This window comes from Falco naumanni, chromosome 9 (assembly GCF_017639655.2).
Source record: "Falco naumanni isolate bFalNau1 chromosome 9, bFalNau1.pat, whole genome shotgun sequence".
Taxonomy (NCBI): Eukaryota; Metazoa; Chordata; class Aves; order Falconiformes; family Falconidae; genus Falco; species Falco naumanni.
This window is the reverse complement of record NC_054062.1, coordinates 1,504,691-1,523,945: the sequence shown is the minus strand read 5'-3', so window position 1 is coordinate 1,523,945 and position 19,255 is coordinate 1,504,691. Positions and strand designations below refer to the sequence as shown.

Below are 19,255 nucleotides of genomic sequence, written 5' to 3'. Positions count from 1 at the left end.
CATCCATGACCCACGCGTGGAGCGACGGCCCGAGGGGGACCTGCGGGCGCGGGGGGAGGGTTACCTGCTGAGCCCGGGGGGGTGTCGGGCTTGCCGGAGCGCCGGGGCTGGCCCCCCGCCTCGCCGGGCAGGCGCCCGCTGGCTCCCCGCGCAGCAGACACCTTGAGCCTGAAGGGGAAGGAGGGAGGAACGGGCTTTGCTTTGGTTGGTTTTTTTTTTTTTCCTTCCTCCTTTTTCTCTCTCTTTTTTTTTCTTTTTTTTTTTTTTTTTTCCAATCGTTATTATTTTTTTAAGAAGTAGAAATTGCCGTAAGCTGCCTGGGCAGTGAATGCCCGTGACCACGGGGCTGCGGGGAGATGTTGCACAGCTTCTCGTCTCGCTGCAAAGTAAGTGCCCAAGGCAGAGCTGCGGTGCAAGGGGGAAGGAGCAGGGCCTGGGGGCACCCAGGGGCGCCCGGAGGAGGCGGGGGGGCTGGGGGGCGTGGGCTGCCCTCAAGTGCCTGGGGAGTCCCGTAGAGCTAAGGGGGTTTGCTGTGACCTGGTGTGGACAAGAGGGACCTGCCGGTCACCCTGGGGTGCTCACGGTGCTGGCCCCCAGCTCGGTGGGACTTTGCAAGAGCTGGAAGAGGAGGGGGCACAGGGACGCAGGGTTTAGCCCATGCAGGAGTCGTCCGTGCCCCCCCGGCGGCACTGGCCAGGTGGGACCAGGTGGGCTCTGGTTTACTGTGGTGGGCGCTGCGTAGGGAAACTCCTTCCCCGCCGGGCTGCAGCTCCCATCCCTCGGTGCTGGGAGGAAACGGGGGGGGGGGGTGTGTCTGGAGATGCCCCGCACCGGTCCCCTGTCCCCCCTCCCTGTGGAGGCAGGGCAAGGAGGGGGAGGCTTTTCTCTTGCGAGCCTGACCCCCCCCCCCCCCCCCCCAGCCGCCTTTGCCAGGCGCGGAGCCCAAAGAGAAGCCGTGTCGGGTACCCCATGAGACGAGTCCGTCGATGGGTCGGGCCCCCCCGCCGGTGAGCCCAGGCGGGCAGCGCCCCCCCGAGCAGGGCCCTGCGGGGCATGGAAGGGTCTCCCTTAGCTTCTCGGCAGCTCTTCTGGCCAAAAGAGTTTCTTTTTTTAATTATTTATTTACTCTGTATTATTTTTTGTAAGTGCTTCGATATTAACAGAGGAGGGCAGCAGAGAGAGGCGGCGGCGACATCCTTAAATAATTTTCATTTCTCAAAATCTGCCTTTTCCTCTCCTCTCTAAGTCCAGAGGAGAGATCCTTGGGGGGGGTGGGAGGCACATCTGCACTGCAAGTAAAAATAATAATTACAACCACCAATCAACCAACAACAACAAAAAGTTAACAGCTAAGAAAAAACACTTTAAATCAAGGACTTTGGAAATCAGAGATCACAGAAATTATACTATTAATAAGGAGGGAAAAAAAAAAAAAAGAGAGGCAAGAAATCCAGCGACCATGGGCCAGCCTGGCTTCCTAGCGTGTACTTTCTGTTCTCTCTCCTTTTTCCCAAGGTAATTGCAGTCTGCCGAGAGGGAGTTAAATGGGATTAAAAGATCTGTGTAAGCAAAAGGACCCAGAAGAGAAGGAGGAAGGAGTGAGCCGTCCGGGCCAGGGGGTGTCTTTGACACAGCTGAGCCCCTTAGAGAGGCAGAGAACTGAGCTCCTGGGAAGGATGTACCCACAAACCGGCCTGTCCCCCTTTTTCTGATGGATTGCCGCAAAAATTGCCCGAAAGAGACAATGCACTAAACGTGATGGAGCCGGAATCAGAGCCGGTCTCCAGACTCAGAGCTACAGCAGCAGGCAGGGGGTGAGTACAAAGTCCGACTTCTCCCGGGCTGGGGAAGGGCATCCCGGGCGGGATGGGGGTGCCGGGGGGTCCCGGGAGGGCTGCGGGAGGGGAGCGCCGGCCTGAGCGGGGAGCTCCGCTCCCGGAGCCCCGGGATGGGGTGGGGGAAGACATTCCTTCTGCCAGGGGGTGATGTGAAAACTCCTGCGCTGGAGAGGAGAATGGGCTGGGAGAAGGGAGGCCACGCTGGAGCAGGAGGCTGGGAATGGGGCTGGGGTGTGCGGGAAGGGGTGAGAGCGGGGGGCAGGAGGACCCCCCCCCCCCACCCCGTTCCAACGCTCCGGGGAAAGGAGCCCCCAGCCCAGGAGCTGGTCCGGGGGTGGGCGCCGGCTGCACCCACGCGAGATGCAGGACGGGGCAGCTCGGCGCCCCGCTCCCCTCGCACGTCTCCGGGCACGGGCGGGGGCGGCTCCTCGGCTCTCCTGGGGGCGGGGGGGGGGGAGATGCTGCTCCTCGACCCCGTCCCGCGGGGACGTGGGGGCAGGAGTACCTGGAAGTCGGCGCCGCAGTCCTCCGGGAAGCGGTAGAGCCGTGGGGAGGGTGAGGCGCGGCCGGGGGGAGCCGGGTGCGGGGGGCACGTTCTTCGCGTGCCCCCGGGCACGCGCACAGACCCCTGTCTCCCCGTGGATGTACAGACGTGACCCACTGCAGCCCGCACCCCGCCCGTCCGCATTCACACGGCCGGGATCGGCGTTTCGATTCTCATTGTTAACTTCGCTGCTGCTGTGTTGTTATTTTCCCGGGGACCAGCAAAGGGTTAATCCCTCTGGTTGCGTTGTCGGATGTAACGAGGATTTACCGACACTCCCTTGGAAGGGCTGGGAGGCTTCTGCCTGGCAGCCGGAGAGTTGTGTACAGGATCCCTCTGCTGCTGCCAGCCTCGGCTGGGCTGTGAGATGGGGTGAAAGGGTGGGAACGGGGTGAGGGGACCTGGGGCGCCCCCCCGGCACCCCGAGGGTCACCCCGCTGCTCCCCCGCCCCGCAGCGGCCGGGCGGGATGTGCCGTTCCCTTTGGGGGCTCCCGGCCGGGGCCCTATGGGGGGAGACCAGACCCCTCCCGGGGTGCCAGCCGGCTCTGCTGGAGGCCCTGTGTGTGTGTTTATATACTCACAAAGACTGAATTTCAGTGCTTTTAGGTTTTTTTGCACAGACGTGGCTGCGGCATGTCTGGAGATGCTGGTAGCTGCAGCGTCTCCCAGTTGTGCCTTCTGAACGTCGGGCAGGGTGCAGAGCGCGCTGCCTGCGACCCTGCGAGGGTGGCTGCTTTCAGACCCAGAGAAGCCCAATGGGAACAGAGAGAGAAAGATCCCTTTGACAGACCGAGAGCAGCGCCACGTTGTAGCGAGGCGAAGGGCGCCGATGCTGGGGAGCCACTTGGCATGAGGCACAGTCGCGACACAGAGCACCCACTCGCGAGCATGACGGAGAAGGTGACGGCAGTCATGCTCCAGATGAGGACCGGGAGGTCCTGCTCGAGTCCCAGGGCAAACTGGACCCTGCTGAGGACAGGTTTAGGAAATGGGAACCCAGGAGAAGGCAGCGTGGCTGCCTGCTCACTGATCTGGATCTGGTTTTGTATCTCGGTGTCCCGGGCTAGCACCGCGTATGGCCTCATGGGTTTGAGTGTTGCATTGCCATGGGAAATCTGTGCTTTGGTCTCTTCTGGTGACTCTGAACATGTGTGCCTTTTGTTCCCAGGATCTCCTCTGGCTTAAATACCTCACCAGCTTGCTGCTGATCCGTTCCCTCCTCAGCAGAGGTCGCTTGCTACCCTTCACATTATCTCCCAATGGGCTTTTTTGGTGCTGGGTTTTGATTTGCTTGGCAGAGTGCTGTGCATCCTACCGTTTCCCGCAGCTGGATGTTCCTGTTGAGGCCGTTAGTCTTGGAGAGGGTCCTCTGAGCCCAGAGCTGGCTTGTGCCTGGGTTCACCAGGCCACCCCTGTGCTGCCGAGTCTTCGTCAGGGCGGGTGAGGGTTGTGCTGCCTGAAGGCAGCTTGTAACAGGAACTTTCTGGTGCGTTCCCATGTGGCACTGGGGGTCCCGCTTGTCCCAGCGCTCCTGCAGCATCCTCCGGAGCAGGGCTGGTGGCTGAGGAGATGCCAGGCATGCAGGAGAGCCATGGACTGGGGCAGGAGGGCTGGCTCGTTGGGGAAGGAGAAGCAGTTGCAGAGTGTACCCAGGCCTTGTCCCCGCTTGAGCAGGCAAAGCTTGTAAAACCAGAACGCAAAGTTTTACAGGCTCTGCAAGCTTAAAATACCCCTCTCGATCGTTCCCATTGATGCATTTTCAGGGAATGCAGGTTCACTAAAGCACAGAAGAAGGTTTTGCATTCAGCTATTTATTGAGCACATGTTCAGACCGTAGCATTTGTGCAGTTCAGCTGTGGTGGTGCCACTTTGGCCTCTTCCAGCCCTGGTGCCACATGCTGGCTGTGGAGGAGAGTTGCTTGGTGCTCCTGGTGGCCTCCGACAGGAGCCTGCGTGCTGTCACAGCGCCGTGGTGTTGGCCTAATGCTGTTCTGCAGCTGCCTGGCCCATGTGCTGGATGAGAAAGCTGCACGCACGGTGGTACAGCACCCGCCTGGCACCACCAAGGTTTGTCAGCCCCTGGGAAGACATGAAAGGGCTGGAGGAAGGTACGACTCCTGTTTTAAGAGGAAAAGACCACTGCATGCAAGCCGGGCAGGTGATCTGGGCACAAATTATGGCACTGCTAGACAAAATCGGTAATGGGAGCAACAGGCAGTCGAGTGGTGTGTGTGTTCTGGGTGCCTTGGGGTAGAGAGGAGGCAATTGCACAGCTCCCAGGGCTCCAACTTTATTCCCTTTCTGCAGTGGGTTGAGGGGATAAAATTTGCCCTGCTTGAAATGAGTGTTTATGGAGGTTACGTTACTGACTGAGGGTTGCCCAGGTCTAGTGATGAGGGAGTTGTAGGAAATCTCTGACCAGAGACGGGCAGACGGTATGGGGTTTTTCCCCCCCTCTTTCTTTGCCAATTTGTTGGGCCATAAGTAGAAATGATGGACGCTTACTGAAGTGCAAATGGAAACAATGGGGAATTCTATACGGCTCTGCCAAACCCCATTCACAAAATGAAGGAATGCAAAGGCGTTTGTTGGAAGGACAAAAAAGGAGTTAGATGACAGACCATGCTTAGCACTTCTGTTTGTCGAGGGCTCCAGTTACTAACTGAGAACACAAAGGCAAGGGCCAGTAGTGAGTGTTGTCACTTCACACAGCAATGAAGTCAAAAACCCAGACAGGCAAAGGGCGGTGAGCAAAGAGGAGACAGAGTAATGGGTTGTCAGGAAAGTTCCCCTGTTGTGGAATGTTGCTGGGAGGTATCGGTGAGGGTATTTGAGGCATCACAGCTGTGTCAGTTTGGCATCTAGAGGTGAGGAAGCAGGTTGTCACCAGCAGGAGCTCAGAGGAGCTGGTTAGCTCTGGACCAGCTTTGTGCAATGAACACGCAAGCTCTAGCTCCCAGTAAGGAGGACAAGGACCAGTGGTTTGAAACCCGTCAGCCCGCTGTCTGCAGATAACAGCATAGACCTGTGAAAGAGCAAGACGCCAGGTGTCTGCAGGAGGGAGGGTTGGCCAGGCTGACACTTCACGTTCTGTCTACTGCAGATCTGCATTTCCCTCCTGGAGAAATCCTAAGGGGAGCTATAGGTGCTGGGGGAGCAAATACCAGCCCTTTAAGCATCCTGACTCTCCTTGTGCCTGGCTGATGTGCAGGCTTTCAGGAGAGCAAAGCTCCTTTGCAGGACTTGAGATCTGCTGCTGTACCGCTGCCGGAGCTGGGGTCCCTCCTCTGTGAACGCCCCCCGCTCAGCAGGCCCCCGTGGGTGGGTTGCTCTTTCACTACCAGGGGCATCCTCCGAAGGAAGCAGCAGCTTTGTCTGTGCCACGTTGCCAAAGCCCTGAGATAAACCTTTACAGGCACAGCACTAAGGGTGTTTTTGTCCTGCATTGAGATTAGATTTGGCAGAAATGGAGCCAGAGGAACCCTAGAAATTTCCGAGTTTGCATGCATGCTCCAAACTCTGGGGCAGGGTGGAGGAATTCAGACATTCCTGCTCAGGATCACCGTGAGGATGGGTTGGAGTCTGGCCTAGAGAGTTTCCCACCCTCGGGAGTTTCCCCATTTGGGCTGCTGGAATCTCCAGTAATAACAGTGAGACAATCTTTGAAACCCTCAGCTTCGAGCTGCGCTCAGGGTGCTGTTAGCTAGAGCTCAGGTGGCCACAGTGATGTCCCAGTTCAGCTTCTCCCCTTATGACTGTGTCTGCAATGAATTCCTCATTGGCATCTGAAAATCTATTTTGATGAACATGTACCTAGGGACAGTGGGTTGAATTCTGGATGTTTTGTGTACTAGATGCTGGGTGATATTCTGGGGGAGCTTTTTTGAACATTAAAATCATGTAGAGGGGTGCTGAATTTCATTCTTCCCTACTTAATAGGGACAGTTTATAGATCACTCTTAGACTTCTCAGTATTTTTAAATGACCATGGAAATGTATCTATCTGGGCTGTACCTGCTTGTCTGCTTTCCCCTTGTTCTTAGAGATGTAGATGCTGAGTGGGGGTTAAATGAAAACCATTTCAGTAACTGCCCGTAGCCTGCTGGGGAGAGCATGTGGACGCGACAGCACCTGCATACACCACACAAAATCTTTGACGGGAGGTGTGAGCTGATAGCTGGCTTATGCTGCAGAAAAGGTCCAGCAAAGGATGATACAGGGTTGATATGGGGACATCTACATAACCATACGTTTCCATCACTCTCTCCAAAAACTGAGGGTGAGAGGAGGAGAAATACCATAGTTTCCAGGAGCCCTGAAAAGAGAGCCAAAGTCTGATCTGCAAAGGATGATACAAAATAAGATTTGTACCCCAAAAAGCTGGGAGCAGAATTGATGCCATGGTGCTTTTTAATACTTAGTATGTAGTCTGTGATTTTTGTTTCCTGTTGACTGTCAAAACTGCTTGGGAGTCTTATAAAATATCACCTCCAGACATGTGCAAAGGATTTTAAGCAACAAAGACATTTTCTCCTTTTAAGACACACTGTCTGATCTACAGCTAGAAATGTAGATTTGCTTTTCTTGAAAAGCAATTTTCAGCATCCAGCTGTCTTTTCTGGTCTTTTGGACAGAAAAAAAAATATATGCATCTGAATGGAGGAAAGTGGGGGGAATGGTTTTTCCACACTGCAAGAATGTTTGCAAATTCAAAGATATCTCCCCACCATAAATGAGGGAGAAAATAAAAATTAAATGCTGCTTTGAGCCCTTATAACATTTTCTTCAGCTTTAACCCATCTAAGCAAACAACATGTCAAAATTGTTTGGACTTCTTTTTTTAAGGCAGGGGCAAGTCTTTTAATTTAAAAAAATCTGGAGTCGTTCCAACCAATTCCAGAAATTGTGAAGTGGAGAATTAGCTGATCACAACTATTTTACAGATATATACGCTTCAGCTTTGTCAAACTTGCATTTTTTTGAAGATCATTCCTGACCAAGTCTACCCTAGAGGCTATAGTCTTGCTCTTGTCCTTAGTTCAGTGTAGTGCTTTATCTTATTCCAGTGGCTGTCACATAGGAGCCGACACGTTCAACAGGATTTTTCCTTTACTTTTGCCTTGAGGTTGCCATGCTGAGCATGACTTTACTGGGGCAACAGCAGCAAGACATACTGCACAAGCCACCTGGAGGGACGATAACGCTTCTTTAGCCTCCAGGTTACAACTTGCCACGCTCAGGAGTCTGATCTTTCAGTGCTCAGTAAGAAGATGGCAAGTGAGTCTGGAAGCTGAAAACCCAGGGCACAGTTGGGCAATTGTATGTCAATTAGCAGGCATGATTTCATCAGGTCTCCAGTGATGCAAGTCACCATGCGCAGGGACCTCCTGCCTGTCCTGAAGCCCCAGCAGAAGTGGTGCCCAGATCTTCTGGTTGCTTTTTGTAGCATCCTCAGGATGTTCGTTCTTGGCTGTTACCTGCATGCCTGTGGTCCTCACTGCGAAGTTGCTAAAATCACCGTTAAGGCTGAGAAGCCTCATTACCTGTCTTTGTGCATCTGTGTTGTCCCTCTCTGTTGTCTCCTGCCTTGCACTTCTGGCACTGGTTAGTTCCTGTGGACTGATCACAGGAGTTGGCAAAAAGTAGTGAAGCAGAACTGACCTGTAGTCAGTAGCTTTGGTTTGCTGTAAAGGGAGTTTGTTTGCACTGGAAAACTTCGAAGCTTCCATCATACATATTCAGGGGCACTTCTTCACCTAGCAGCTATAGCAATGGGATCCTCATTCTGGTATTCATAGACCCTATGCAATAGAAGAAATAAATGCCTTTATTGGGTACCTCTTGATAGAGTGTCTGCAGAAATCACTGGTTGTGGGACAAAGCTGAGATAAAGGCAAGGTGGGTTTGATACTCTGTATAAGGAGGAAGGTGTCCCTTTACTATTGGTACTCAAGCTACTTATGCAACCCTGTCACTGCAGAGTTGTAACGGAAAAAGAGCCTGTATTATAAAATTCTGCAATAATTAACAGCCCCATCAGTCACAGGTCTGCCATTTGGAAGCTCCTTTTGCTTTTTCCATTAAGTTGGTAAATTTTGCCAAAGTGTTTTTCTTCAGCGTTTTGGCTCTCGGCCCCACTCTCGACTCTGAGAGTATTGGCTGTGCGAGGGGTCCAGGAGCAGGGCTGAGGCCAGCTGGATCCCACGCTGCGCATTCGTCTCCTTTATAGCCCCGTCAGTGTCACTGGAATGAAATTACGTGCTGCATTTTCCCCTAAGGCTTGTTCCCCTCCTCACTGTGTTGATCAACTGATCTTGGAAGCGAATTTGGGTTGTGAGGGTCCCCCTTCAAAAAATCTGGACTTAAGTTTGGTGTGTTGTGTGCACCAGCATTTGTACGTAGCTGTACAAATGGGATCCTCACCAGAGAAAAGGCGTTCTTGACGCCTGGGACTCCTGCTGCCCTTGGTGTCCATGTCATATTGGTCACCCCCTTCCCCTCGTCTTCCCGTGCTCTCATCGGGCAGTCCAACCCAGCTGATGATACTCAGCAAGGTCTTTGCTTCGTGCACACATGGAATTGAGTCTCTGCATCTTAAAATTTCATTGTTCCTATACTCCTTCCCTTCCCACATCCCCTGACTGACCTGGGACAACAGCTCAGCCTGGTCTCAGCAGTGTCTGCAGCCTGACAGCTCTGCCCCACGGGATGGGGTGGGCAGACAACCACCAGGCCCCCCCAGCTGGAGATCTCTTGGGCATAGTGAGCGTTTCCTGGTTAGCCTATGGTCGGCTATAGGGCATGGCAAAAGAATACCGTGATTTGGCTATTCCAAGCTGTGTTCCTTCATGCATAAACTAAAGCAGCCCCAGAACTCCTGAAATGTGCAGCCCAGTGTCAGGGTAATGGAAACAGCAAAGAATGATGTGATTAATCTCATTTTGTTTCCCAGCCGATGCGCGGCCGCTCCAGTGTTTTGTCCCCTCAAGCCTTAAAATATTAGTTAGTGGCTGGGTTCCCGCATGGATTTTTACGTTCAAGGCCAGGTTTCCCCAAGGATGCGTAAATCACTGTGGTTTCATTTTAGCTGTGGGAAAGGGTCTCCTGCCCTGAGTGAGGATCTGGCCCAGGGTAATACATTCTCTCAGAGGATGCTTCCACGTGCTAAAGCTGAGGCTTGATGGCAGGGGAAGAGTGGTCTCATCCCACCGGACAAATTCTTTGTCTTTGTGGGATCTGAGGAGACGAGCAAGCTGCACTTTGGCATCGCTTTGCACACCCCAGCATTCGGGCTGGCTTGGTGAGGTGGAGGACAACCTGTGGATGTCCTGCGATGCTTGCTTCTGGCTGAGGACTTTCTGTAGTTTACATTCTTGTCTCCATTCCCCCAGCAGCCCTTGTTGATCAAGCTGTTAAATATCATCTCTAGAAGATGAGGGAATTTAGTCTTCAAACTTTCCACTGACAGTTTTAAGTGAGCTTAACCAAGGAGTTTCCTATGTTTGTTATTTGGCTACAAGTCAAGGAAGTTGGTGGGGGAAGGGGGGGCTTCAGCTACATTTCTGGCAAAAGTTTTGCTCTCTGCTGCTGTTTTCAATGGCATTTTAAAGCTTAAAATTGAGCTAACAGAAAGGTTTGTCTGATTCCCTCTCAGGCATGAAAGGGTCTGCGAGAGCGCTGTGCTCAGGAGTCTGCAGCTCTCATGCTTTCTGAAATTTCCTGCCATACCAAGCTAATGAAAAAGTTATTAGTGGCAACAGCACGGGGTGCCGAGTGGTTAGAAGCTGCTCCCATCTTTTACATCTGGGTGTAAAAAGAGGAATAGATCCATGTAGGATTTTGTATGTTTAGGATACTTTTTAAGCATTAGAACTCGGAATTTGTTGGCTGAGATGCAGGTGATATGTCGCTGCCTGTCAGCCCATTTTCCATCTGTGTCCTCGTAGACATGCACATGCACTCCTGGCATGTCTTTTGACCTTCCGATTTTGAATTACTTCTCCATCCTCTTGCGTTTCTGATGTTCTGTCCTAGATGGAGCGAGTGCCAAAGAGCAGCAGCAGTAGCAAAGGGGCTGCTGACCTGGCGCTGATGATCCTGCATCTCAAAACACGGCTCCGGTCCTTGCTCAAGGCTTGATCAACAGCTCCTAATACCAGTGGGAAAGCAGACTACTGAATTCAGTGGGCTTTAGATGACTTTAAAGTAGCAAAATGAGATCTCAGTCAGAAGCAAGTGCACTCGTTCTCCATTTTCCAGTGGACACTGCCACTGCCTGCTAGACTTGTGATCAAGGAGAAGACCCTTAACAGGGGCAGGGTGGTGGTGGTGGTTAGTTTTTGTTAGTGATGTTGTAGAAACTAATTATTTTTTTTTTCTTTTCCAATTTTAGGGGATTCTGCTTTCTCTGGGCTGTATTATGTTTTACCTGGTTCCTGGGATTCACACAAGGAAATTCTGAAGGTAAATTACTTTTTTTTTTTCTCTTCGCCCCCCCCCCCCCCCCCCCCCCCGCCTCCTCTTTGAACCAAAGTAAAAGCTAAGTGCTTTGGTATCACTTTAGGACCGTCAGTTAATAATGTCTGAGCCTACTGCACAGTCAGGTGCATTTATTGCTGATCATTGCAGTAATGATGATATAGATGACGCAGTTAACAGCTGGCAAAAGAACCAGCTTTTTGCAGGTGATTACGTGCCCCACAGGGTTTTCAGAAGTGCCTGCCTGTCTGGTAGAACTAGTGTGAACGAAGCACTTTGTGTCTAAAATGTCACTGGCATCCACCTGCACTTGTTAGGACTTAACTAGAAAGTGCCCCTTGAGGCTGGGGCATTAAGGAATTAAGCGTCTCTGGCAGACGGCTTTTTCCTTGACTTGAATGCAGCCCAGTCATGCCTCTGCCAGCACATAGGATGTTAGGCATACAGAAGTGATGGGAATTCTAAAAGTAAAAGCAAGTTTGAGGACTAAAAATCCCAGAGGAGTGGTTAATTGTAGAATGACTATGTCTGGTCCAGTCCCTGTGCTGTAAGGAAAGCATTCTATAGGGGTGTGATGAGACCCCTCCACCCTGCCTTTACACCCCTTCTCCAGGCATCGCCTCCCTAGTGCTGCTGGGGGCAGGACAAAAGCTTGGGGTACAATAGTCAGTAGCCCCACAAGAGGAGATAGAAAGCTTCGGAGTATACAAAGTAAAAAAAAAAAAAAAAGTAATCCTTTACAGTTGGTAGTGGGAGCTGAGCATCTCTGCAACATCTGTTTGTAAAGGAGATATCTCCTCTTAAAACAGCAACACCTCTTCCACATGGATGCTTTAGGTGGATACGTGCTAGAACCGAACAGTTTCCTCTGCAATCAGTAGGCAGCAATAAGCGGACTAGCAGGCTCCAGGGCTCTCCTCTTAGCCTCTGAAACATGAAGGAAAAATAGAAAGTTGGTCAATGCTCAGCTGTAAGCCAGCCCACGAAGCACTTTTTACGTGGGGGGGAAATACATCCCTGCCATCAGCAATTTTGAAAAATGTAATATTTTCCAAATTCTGCTTCAATGCAAAAGAGGTGAACATCTGGCTGAATTACTTAGTCAAGCAGTTTTCAGAGCAAGTTTTATGTCAGCTCATAAAGAGGCAGAATAAATACTGTGTCTTGGCGTCCCTCTTTTCAAGCAGATTTTAATACGCTGTTTAGATTCATCTCTATCCATCGTTCTACTCCCATGATAATTACGGGATGGTGCCATGTCTTTTGTTACCGTCAGTCTAAAGGAAACTCTTGCTTTGCTTTTATTGCATTACCTTAGCGTGGTACATAACTTTCCTCTGAGATACTTTCTCTGCAGTAAAAGACTTTTTTTAAAATCTTGCTTGGTTTCCTTGCAGTCAGAGACAGGCTGTTCTCCTGGGTACCAGAAAGGAAAAACTTTCAAGGATGCTGTAAGGAAACGCTGGTGATTTGAGACTGTATTCTCGCTCAGGATTTTCAAACACGAGAGTTACAAAAGCAGTAAGAGCTTGTTCGTAGGTCTGTGTAAGGATGAAATGAAGCCAACACTGTGGGCTTTGGAAAACACAGTAGTTCTTACTGTAAGGCTTAGGGGTCTTCCTGTGCACTGGAAAATCAGGGAATGCAGAAGATGATTTTTCCATAAAAGAAAGATCATGAGGTTAGTGAGTTCATCTGATGTGCACTGACTAAGGGTCTGGGCAGTAACTTTTGGAAATGTGGCATTTGTTCAACCCCATTTTAGCTGTAGGCATCGCATCTCAGCTGCTGGATTCTAGGAAGCTGCAAGTTATTTCTCTCCCACTTTTTGGCTTCTTTTTCCTATGAAGCTTTTTGCATGGGGAAAGGGGGAAGGAAAGAAAGAGTTGGGAAGGAGAGCCATAAAACATTTTATCCCCTCTTTCAGAGACGGTCATGTGGTTGTTCAGGAATCTCTGCATCTCACTTCATGCACAGAGTCTGCTAGAAAAGTTTTTCCCAGTTGCTCAAATGTTGCTACAGGAGTGTTGCAACTAGCTTTAAGGCACCTGGGACCAGGCAGCTCTAAGTGAATGTTTTTTTAAAAAATGTGTTTTGATGGAAAAATCTACAGAGGAAAAAATTTGAAGGGGAAAAAATGCTTTGCTAAACTTGGAGCTACTTAAGGAAGCCAGAATTACCTTGCATCCTGTCATCCCGGGGGACGTGTCCCACCAGCCCAGGACAGTCAGCATGGGATGGAGAGGCAGATGGGCTGGGTGCACAGGAGTCCTGAGCTGTGTGCCTGGACCTGGTGCTGGAAAATCCACATACATGTCCGGCATGAGGTCTCTCTTAATCAGGTTTTGCGTAGGCATCAAGAATTTGGCTCTACCTTATTGGGTTGTGAGGGAAAGGAGTGGTTGAGTTGTGCTTTTTTCTTTTTTTAAGCACTGTTGGATGCAGCTGCTAACGAGGCAGTTGGCTTGGTATTGCAAACAGGAGCGGCATCCTCTGAGCAGGGAAACATCCTCGTGTCTTTGAAGAGCAGCTACCAGATGAATAGCTCCTGTGGTGTAAAGCATCTCTGCCTAGTAGAGACGCACCACTGTCTGTCTCTGGGAGAGAACCTAAAAATACATGTAGAAATTGGAAGCTGGAGTCTAGCTCCTAGTTTAAGTGGTAAATTTATTTCCTTAGGGCTAAATCCTGATGCCTTTGAAGTCTGTGGCAAGGGTCCCACTTAACTTCACTAAAGCCAGGCTTTGGCCTTTACTGTTTCGTGGGCTCTGGAGATTATCCAGTATGAAGATATTGCTGCGATTGCTCCATTCAGTGCAGAGAGGGGAAGCCTCCACCTCTGCTGTGCTGAGGGACAGCCCTGTTGGGCAGTATGGCAGAAAAAGTGGGGGGGGGGGGGGGGGGCAAGGATTTCACAGTATGGGAGAAGCACCGTTATTAACACTTGCAAATGCTGTGCAGTAAATGATCCCCTCTGCCTAGAGTGGGAAAATTTCCATCCCCTTTCACATCTGACACAGCTTCTCCAGGGTAGTCTCTGCTAGGAAATGAGTCAAGCTGCCTTAAAAAAGGGAGGTGGAAATAAAGCTCAGCTCAGACAAAGTAAATATTGATTGACTTGTTCTTACATACAAAAATGGCCAAGGTTTTTGCCAAAGTCAAGGAACAGAGGTTTTGTCATTATTCTCTTCCCTTCCTAGCCAGCAACATTACAGACCTCAGACTGGCTTGAGTCTACGACCCTTGTGGCCAATGCTGAGGATCTCTTTTAAGTGCCAGTTCTCCAAATATTGGATATTGTGCTGAATATTCAATAGTTAAGGGTGAAAGAGACCAAATTCCAAGGCCCCTTTACAGGAGAAACTTGTTTTTTCTTTGGACAACCTTTGATTTACTTTTAATCTAGCAAAGCAGCGATCCCATGGTGTTAGCTGACGTGCAGCCGTGATTGGCACTGCTGTATTTCTGATTGTTAAATACTTACCTTGTGAGGTCAGCATCTGGGTTGTACAGCCCAGGCTAGCTTCCCGGAAGAGCACCTAAATACAAGAGTTAGCTGGTCATCGAGTAACGGGGATTGCATTTGGGCAGGGAAGAGGGAAGGAAATCCAGTTATCCTAGCTCATTTTCAGCAGCAGTGGTGTCCTGGTAATCATTATAGCGTTACCTACGTGGTATAGATGGATAAAGGTAAGATCTTTTATTAGACAAAGTGATTGAGCTGGATCAAGAGAACAGGCTTTTGGGTGCGTGAGCACCTTTGTCAGGTCTGGGCATGTTCACCTTTGCAGCTTTTCTCACATAGAACTCTGCATCTTCCCCACTGAAGTAGTTCAGCCGAGGCTGCTGCCAGCTGGCTCTGGTTCGCGTTGCTGTTGCCTGTTAATCTGCCTTGGACTCCAAGCTGTGTGTGACTCCTGTTAGACCTCAGGGCCAGAAACCAGAGGATTCTCCTTGTCTGTCCATTGCAGACTTCTCCTGGAGTTGATGGAGAAAGGTGTCTCTGGGCATCGGTCCCTCTCATTCTCCCTCGCCCCGAGGTGACAAACGCTGGAGGCGAGTCTCACCTGCTCAGTGGCAGCCATACCTAATTTCTCAGCTCTTCACAAATCAAGTCTGGTTCCTTCAACCTATTAAAATAATTTAAGACTGTAAGTTGATCTGCTGGGAAAAAGTACTGCTCTTGAGAACCTTGAGTGGTTCAGCAAAATCTAGGTGCAATTTTTTCGTGCTGGGGGGCACCTTCGCTTCCCTAAACTCTTCAGACTCTCAAAGATCAAAAGCTGCTTCTTACCAATTTGGAGAGAGACAGATACAAGGCTTTTGCTCCCTTTGAAAGTTCTGTTACTTGCCTTCTGGGGATATAAAATTTTGCAATCCCAGCTCAGTCTGTTGTTCAAATTCCTTTCCAGCTGTGTGGTCAGTACTCAGAATTAAATCCCAGAGAAGTGGACCATTGGTGCTCAGTGGGAAATTTCCTTCTGGTGAGGTCAGCTCCCTCCAGACCATCTGGAGGTGGTCTCTGGTGGGGCAGGATAGCTAGCCACATGCACCATGGGTCTAATGCATTTCGGCAATCACTGGTAACTAAGTTGAGCGTGCACTTGCACCTCACGCAACATGCGGAAGAGCTACGCGCTCTCCATTCTGATTATTTGAACGTATACACGTGAGAGGATGGTTGGGTGTTCCTGCAACCTGCTGCCTTTTTGCATGGACTGGTTTGGCCCCCCCATACCCATCCAGACCTTGGGTTGCCCAACACCTCACGTTTTCTTTGTGCTTCCCTTTCAGATGTGGATGTTCTTCAAAGACTGGGCCTGTCAGGGAAAAGGCCATCGAGCGGATGGTCCTCATCACGTACAGTGGTTCCTCAAGGAGTCATTCCTTTCAAATCAGGGGTCATCTTCACTCAGCGGGCACGTGTCGAAGCACCAGTCAGCACCATCCTCCCCGCAGGCTCCAGCACTGACCTGCTCCTAGTGCTGAGCCTCTGCTCCCACCGCATCAACAATGCTTTTCTCTTTGCTGTCAAGAGCAAAAAGAAAAAACTGCAGCTGGGGGTCCAGTTTGTGCCTGGGAAGATCATAGTATATGTGGGCCACAAGCGCTCTGTATATTTTGATTACAATGTCCATGATGGCCAGTGGCACAATATGGCCATCAACATCCGTGGCCAGACAGTCACTTTATTTACTTCTTGTGGGAAGCGCAGAGTACATGCGGATTTGCATTTTAAAAAGGACGAGGCTTTGGATCCACATGGATCTTTCCTCTTTGGGAAGATCAACCAGCACTCCGTGCAGTTTGAAGGAGCCATCTGCCAGTTTGATATTTATCCTTCCGCCAAGGCAGCTCATCATTACTGTAAATACCTGAAAAAACAGTGCAGGCAAGCAGATACCTACCGGCCGAACCTGCCCCCCCTCATCCCGCTCCTGCCCAGGGATCCCAGCACCTCCCTGAGTACCCCACGGCATGTGGAGCCCTCGCTGCAGGGTCTGAAGAACCTGACCACTGCTGCCCCATCCTTGGAGTTTGGCAGGGTCACTGCACCCCTCAAGACTCGGGGTTCAGGTGCAACAACCATCACATTGGCATCATACCCACCATCACTGCTCAGACTGACAACCAAAGCCACAAAGGTCACGGTGGCCTCATCTCCTGTTCCATCAAGTACTGATACACAGCCACCCACCCATTCTCTCCCTCGGGGGACAGTGACCACCCCCAGGGTGTCTCGGCCCACTCCCAGCATGCGCATGGAGAAACCCCCCCTTCCCACTGCCAGAAGGGCCCCACCGACAAGCCAGAGCCCTGCCACAGCCAGCAGGAAGGAGTCCAAGCAAGAGACCAAAAAGAAGATCAACCAAAAACCCACCCTGGAGCCCTCCGAAGCACCCATTACTGTAAAGCCAATGAAGAGGATGACTGATAACACAACCAGCAATGTCCACTTTGTCACCCTGAAGCAGACTCCACAGAACCCAAGCAACGGGCCTGTTCCAAAGAAGCACGTGCCATCACCTGCCAGGAGGGTGGATCCTAGCAGTGTCCCTCTGGTGTACAGCAAACCAGCCCTGGGGTCTGCCCGTCCCACCTCCAGAGCCAGGGCACTGGCCTTCAACCTCACAACCCCAGCTGCGACCGATGGCTATCAAATCTTCGATCCCCTCGGGCCCACTCCGTTTCCATTTTTCCTGGGATATCCAGGAGTGAAAGGAGAGAGAGGACCTCAGGTGAGTTCAGGCTCTTGATGCTGCTCTTCAGTCACAGCTCAGCCCGGCGGTGGGCAGACCCTCACCTGCGAGGGTTTCTGTAGAGCTTAGCGGAGCGGGACAGCTCGACAGCTGGAAATAGCAGCAGCCAGGCACTGTGACACTTCTGATGTGCGCAATTTTAGCATATATCTCGGTGTAAACTTGGGTGCTCTTAAAAAGTCTGCGATTAAAGTTGCTGCTTAACGTTAAACTTAAGAAAAAAAAAAAAATTTCCTTCCTTCCTACAAGTTGCTGGTTAAAATTTTGATGGCCAGGTTGGGGCTCTGTTCCACACCCCTGGTTTTACTCAGGGGCAAGAGGGCAGAGCTGTTGGTCACCTTGCAAAGAAAACGCAGGTGCCTCAAAGACATGCTGAAATTAACTATTAGTAACACTGCTTATTAATTTGTGTTGTGCCTGAAATTCACGTTTCCAGAAAATTGCCCTGTTTGAGCGAATGCAAGTACAGAGATTGCTTCAGGAATTATTTTTTTAAACAAGTTCTCTTCTATTTTTATGATATAAGTTATTTTTTTTTTATTTCTCATAGCCTGCACTTAAAACGTGCAAAGAGTTTCCCTTATAAATTTAACTGCTGCATTCCACACAATAACTACTCTCCGGGTGTATATCTTGGCCATCATAAAAATATATACACATTTTGTAATGCTAAAAGCAGTCAGGCCACACTAATTATCTGCTAGCTTTTTTTTTTTTTTTTTTTTTTTTTCAAACACAAGAATGCAAACAGGATCTTTAAACTGGCCAACTTTTTGGAGGATTTGGTGTTCCAGCCCCAGCCTTTTGCTATATTGTGTATATGAGAGAGAGGGATTGTACATGTAAAATAAGTTTCTCCCAGACGGAGACTTTGGTTGCCAAGTTCCAGCCTAGAGCAAATTTTTACAGCTGACTTCTTAAAATAGTGAAAGAAGGGTTTACAATGGAAATATTGAGACTGGCTTGCGGAACACAATCGACAGCACTCGTGCCTGCAGATGTGCCGCTCGTGTTGTGAGTAACACCTGAAGTGAAACGTGGGCTTTGCCTCCCCAAAGCCCCCAGTGGGTGCTTACCTGGACGGTTTACGTTTCCCGCCCGTCCCAGTTCAAAGCAGTGTGGTGATTTCTCTCCTTGTCATTTGGGTGGGGAGTCACTGAGGGGGTGTTTTGCTGGAAGGTCCCCCCTGTGGGGGGGGTGGGGGTGCTGCGCGGGCAGGGGATGGGGCGCAGGCTGGCGCAGGCACGCGGCCCTGGTGCGGTCTGTCTGCGCGGAGGAACCGTGGTAAATCCCTGAGTAGACGGAATGAGCTTCGGCGATTTTGTCTTTGGGCAGCCTGCTGTGTTGCATGGAGAGTTGTTTTAGGCATATTTCCAAGAGGAGAAATTTGGTAACTGTGAACTTCTCTTAAAACACAACTTACCTGTAGGGGTGGGTGTGGGTGGCCTGCTCTGAGCCCAGCGAAATCCCGACCTTTTCCACCCTCTTACCCTGCAAGTGTCAGGAGGGTGACCGAGCTCCAAGCCCCCAGTTCCCCCTGCAATGTAAAGTGCTTATTATTGAACTGGAGTGGAAAATCCCTTTCAGCTTGTGAATCATAGCAAAGAAACAAATTCAGGCTGTAGAGGGCTGAGGGAAGAGATGGCAGGGTTTTTCCATCCCGTCTGAGAACAACTGGAGTCCTGAATTGAGGGAAAGGAGAACATTTTGAGGCTCTGTCTGGCCTTGTTATCCTCTTTGACTGCTGGAAACAAAAGTTGGCACTTTGGGAGGGAAAGGTTATGGCTTGGCTGCAGCTGGCTGCCGTGCAGAGCTTGATAGCTCCTGTGACTCACTCAGATCTCTGCACCGTACTTCGCTGGATGTCTCTGACGTGGGAAGAAAAAGAGGAGAAAAGACTGGAACGGGGATGACATGTTGAGAAATTAATGTAGCACTTCTATGGCCAGACGAGCATGTTTCAGAGCAAGTGCTGATAAATGTTCTGTGCTTGAGTAATTACCTGGCGCCGTCCCCGCGGTGCTGGGCAGCCGTTGTGGATGAGGTCAGTGCAGCCCTTCCTGCTCTGCTGCGTGGTACCGCAGCCCGGCGCTTTGCCAGGACGGGACAGGTGAGGGGCTGGGAACGTCACCCA

The 19,255-nt window shown here is 50.7% G+C and overlaps 1 protein-coding gene across 2 annotated transcripts in view; it reads left to right on the top strand.

The window, feature by feature from the left end:
• The first annotated feature begins 291 nt into the window (after positions 1-291).
• The window catches only part of COL27A1 (collagen type XXVII alpha 1 chain), a 159,602-nt gene continuing 140,638 nt past the window's right edge, over positions 292-19,255 (top strand). The window contains exons 1-4 of one of the 2 annotated variants that reach the window (XM_040606985.1): positions 292-386; positions 1,516-1,814; positions 10,776-10,846; positions 15,656-17,100. In XM_040606985.1, the coding sequence (XP_040462919.1) occupies positions 1,759-1,814; positions 10,776-10,846; positions 15,656-17,100 (1,572 nt within the window). In that variant the 5' untranslated portion in view covers positions 292-386; positions 1,516-1,758. Of the gene's footprint in view, positions 387-1,246; positions 1,815-10,775; positions 10,847-15,655; positions 17,101-19,255 lie in introns of those variants that run through there. The other variant, XM_040606986.1, reaches the window with a different exon arrangement.